This window comes from Conger conger, chromosome 4 (assembly GCF_963514075.1).
Source record: "Conger conger chromosome 4, fConCon1.1, whole genome shotgun sequence".
Taxonomy (NCBI): Eukaryota; Metazoa; Chordata; class Actinopteri; order Anguilliformes; family Congridae; genus Conger; species Conger conger.
The window spans coordinates 456,399-460,013 of record NC_083763.1 but is presented as its reverse complement, the minus strand read 5'-3'; the positions used below and the strand labels follow the sequence as shown (position 1 = coordinate 460,013).

The following is a 3,615-nucleotide window of genomic DNA, read 5'->3' as shown; positions in this document are numbered from 1 at the left end:
CGGGTGACATTGCATGAATGATTTAACGCACAGACGGTGAGACCAACACTTGCTCGGGTTGTGTATCACATGCCAACGGCCCTCCATATACTTCCGCATCAACAATATTCATAACAAACGATAAAAAGGCAACAGCCAAATTCTGACTCCAAAGAATAAGTTAAAATAATAAATAAATTGAGAGACTATGGTCAAGAGACTACTAAGAACTATGGCCAGTTCCAATTTTGACATTTTTAGACACATATCTTGCACTTATGAGCAGTAATCTGGATTGCATTCCCCAAATCTGGGAATCCATATAAACTGTGAATACAAGTTCGAGCTTAAAGGAGGAGTCACTTCAGTCTTCCATTTTAATTTCAATGAAATAAGATAATCAAAATAAATAAAAAACTTCATCCGGGTCAAGGTTGAGCCCAAGAGTTCTGCTGAGTTCTGCACAGTACATACATGCAGACACACGCACACACACACTCACGCACACACACACACACACACACTCACACTCACACTCACACTCACACTCACACACACACTCACACACACACACACTCACACACACACGCACACTCACACACACACTCACTCACACACACACACACACACACACACACACACACACACACACACACACTCACACACACACACACACACACACACTCACTCACTCACTCACACTCGCACACTCACAAGCACACTCACACTCACACACACACACACACACACACACACACACGCACACTCACACTCACACACAGACACACACACGAGCAGCTGTGCACTGTGAGGAACTTGGAGGAGAGGAACTTGACACTGGATGAATGTTCTTTACACATCACTAACCAGTGACAAACATACTGCAATCCACCATCCAAACATGGGTGAGCTGTTTGGCCTCAACTTATTTTTAGAACAAAAAATATTTCATCAATTAAAAAAAAAGTGGGGAATTCCCCAAATAAAAGTCAAGTGAAGACCCTGCTGGCCTTTAAACAATATAAAAATACACCTTTTGGCTAAAGAGAAAAACAATAGCAAAAACTAGCCCAGTATAGGGATCATGTTTGACAGTACAAACACACACACACACACACACACCACGTGCTACACAACCTCTCCAGGAGTGACACTGTGGGAGAGAGTGGTGAAGAGCAGGCTTCCTTCACCCACAGACCAGCCAGGGAACCGCTAACCTGTTCCAGAAGGTTCTGACAAAGCCACAGCAAACCTACGGTGAGCAGCACAGTGCTACAGCAAGCGCAGACTTCCTGGTCCTGTTTGGTGAGATGGCAGGCAAGCGGTCACTGACTCAGTGTTCCTGCCTCCACCTCAGGCGCTAGATGCAGCACAAAAACTCCAGGAAATGACCACAGAAGAAGAATAGGAAGAAGAAATACAACAGAGGCATCGTAACGAGCTGACCAGCAGGTAGAGCTCAAGTGCAGACAATAATGAATATTTTTTTCCTTAAATAAATACACAATAATAATAGTAATAAATAAATAAATAGCTGTAGCACACAGAGTAAAGCTGTAGAAGGCAGAGCAGGCTCAGGTGTATCCCAGCGTCTCCATTTCGCTTCGGTATCGCTGCTCCGACACGCGGCTCTTGTGGGGCTTGCTCTCCAGGTGCAGGCGGAAGTCCGGCTCCTCGCAGGCGGCCGTGTTGCAGAGGGAGCAGTAGAACTGTCCGCTGGGCGTCACGCACATGGCCAGGTCCCGCGGGATCCGCTGCCGCGGCCGCGGGTTAAAGTACGGCCCTGAGAAGGCAACGCCACGTCACCAAACACCGTCACCAAACACCACCCTCACGTCACCAAACACCACCCTCACCGTCACCAAACACCACCCTCCCGTCACCAAACACCGTCACCAAACACCACCCACACCGTCACCAAACACCACCCTCCCGTCACCTAACACCACCCACACCGTCACCAAACACCACTCTCACCGTCACCAAACACCACCAAACACCACCCTCATCGTCACCAAACACCACCATCACCAAACACCACCCACACCGTCACCAAACACCACCCACACCGTCACCAAACACCACCATCACCAAACACCATCACCAAACAACACCCTCCCGTCACCAAACACCACCCACACCGTCACCAAACACCACCAAACACCACCCTCATCATCACCAAACACCACCCACACCGTCACCAAACACCACCAAACACCACCCTCATCGTCACCAAACACCGTCACCAAACACCACCCTCCCGTCACCAAACACCACCCACACGTCACCAAACACCACCATCACCAAACACCGTCACCAAACAACACCCACACCAAACACCACTCTCACCGTCACCAAACACCACCCTCCCGTCACCAAACACCACCCACACCGTCACCAAACACCGTCACCAAACACCACCCTCCCGTCACCAAACACCACCCTCCCGTCACCAAACACCACCCTCCCGTCACCAAACACCACCCTCACCGTCACCAAACACCACTCTCACCGTCACCAAACACCACCCACACCGTCACCAAACACCACCCACACCGTCACCAAACACCACCCACACCGTCACCAAACACCACCCACACCGTCACCAAACACCACCAAACACCACCCTCATCATCACCAAACACCACCCACACCGTCACCAAACACCACCAAACACCACCCTCATCGTCACCAAACACCGTCACCAAACACCACCCTCCCGTCACCAAACACCACCCACACCGTCACCAAACACCACCATCACCAAACACCGTCACCAAACAACACCCACACCAAACACCACTCTCACCGTCACCAAACACCACCCTCCCGTCACCAAACACCACCCACACCGTCACCAAACACCGTCACCAAACACCACCCTCCCGTCACCAAACACCACCCTCCCGTCACCAAACACCACCCTCACCGTCACCAAACACCACCCACACCGTCACCAAACACCACCGTCACCAAACACCACCCTCCCGTCACCAAACACCACCCACACCGTCACCAAACACCACCCTCCCGTCACCAAACACCACCCTCACCGTCACCAAACACCACCCACACCGTCACCAAACACCACCGTCACCAAACACCACCCTCCCGTCACCAAACACCACCCACACCGTCACCAAACACCACCCTCCCGTCACCAAACACCACCCACACCGTCACCAAACACCACCCACACCGTCACCAAACACCACCCTCACCAAACACCACCCTCCCGTCACCAAACACCACCCTCACCAAACACCACCCACACCGTCACCAAACACCACCCTCACCAAACACCACCCACACCCTCACCAAACACCACCCTCCCGTCACCAAACACCACCCTCACCAAACACCACCCACACCGTCACCAAACACCACCCTCCCGTCACCAAACACCATCCTCACCAACACCACCCTCACCGTCACCAAACACTGTCACCAAACACCACCCTCACCGTCACCAAACACCACCCACACCGTCACCAAACACCACCCTCACCGTCACCAAACACCACCTCCCGTCACCAAACACCACCACACCGTCACCAAATACCATCACCAAACACCACTCTCACCGTCACCAAACACCACCCACACCGTCACCAAACACCATCACCAAACACCACA

At 52.0% G+C, this 3,615-nt stretch overlaps 1 protein-coding gene across 1 annotated transcript in view; it reads right to left on the bottom strand.

The window, feature by feature from the left end:
• Positions 1-747: 747 nt before the first annotated feature.
• The window catches only part of zmat3 (zinc finger, matrin-type 3), a 13,801-nt gene continuing 10,933 nt past the window's right edge, over positions 748-3,615 (bottom strand). The window contains exon 6 of the mRNA XM_061240632.1: positions 748-1,762. Coding sequence (XP_061096616.1) covers positions 1,554-1,762 — 209 coding nt within the window. The 3' untranslated portion in view covers positions 748-1,553. The remainder of the gene's footprint in view (positions 1,763-3,615) is intronic.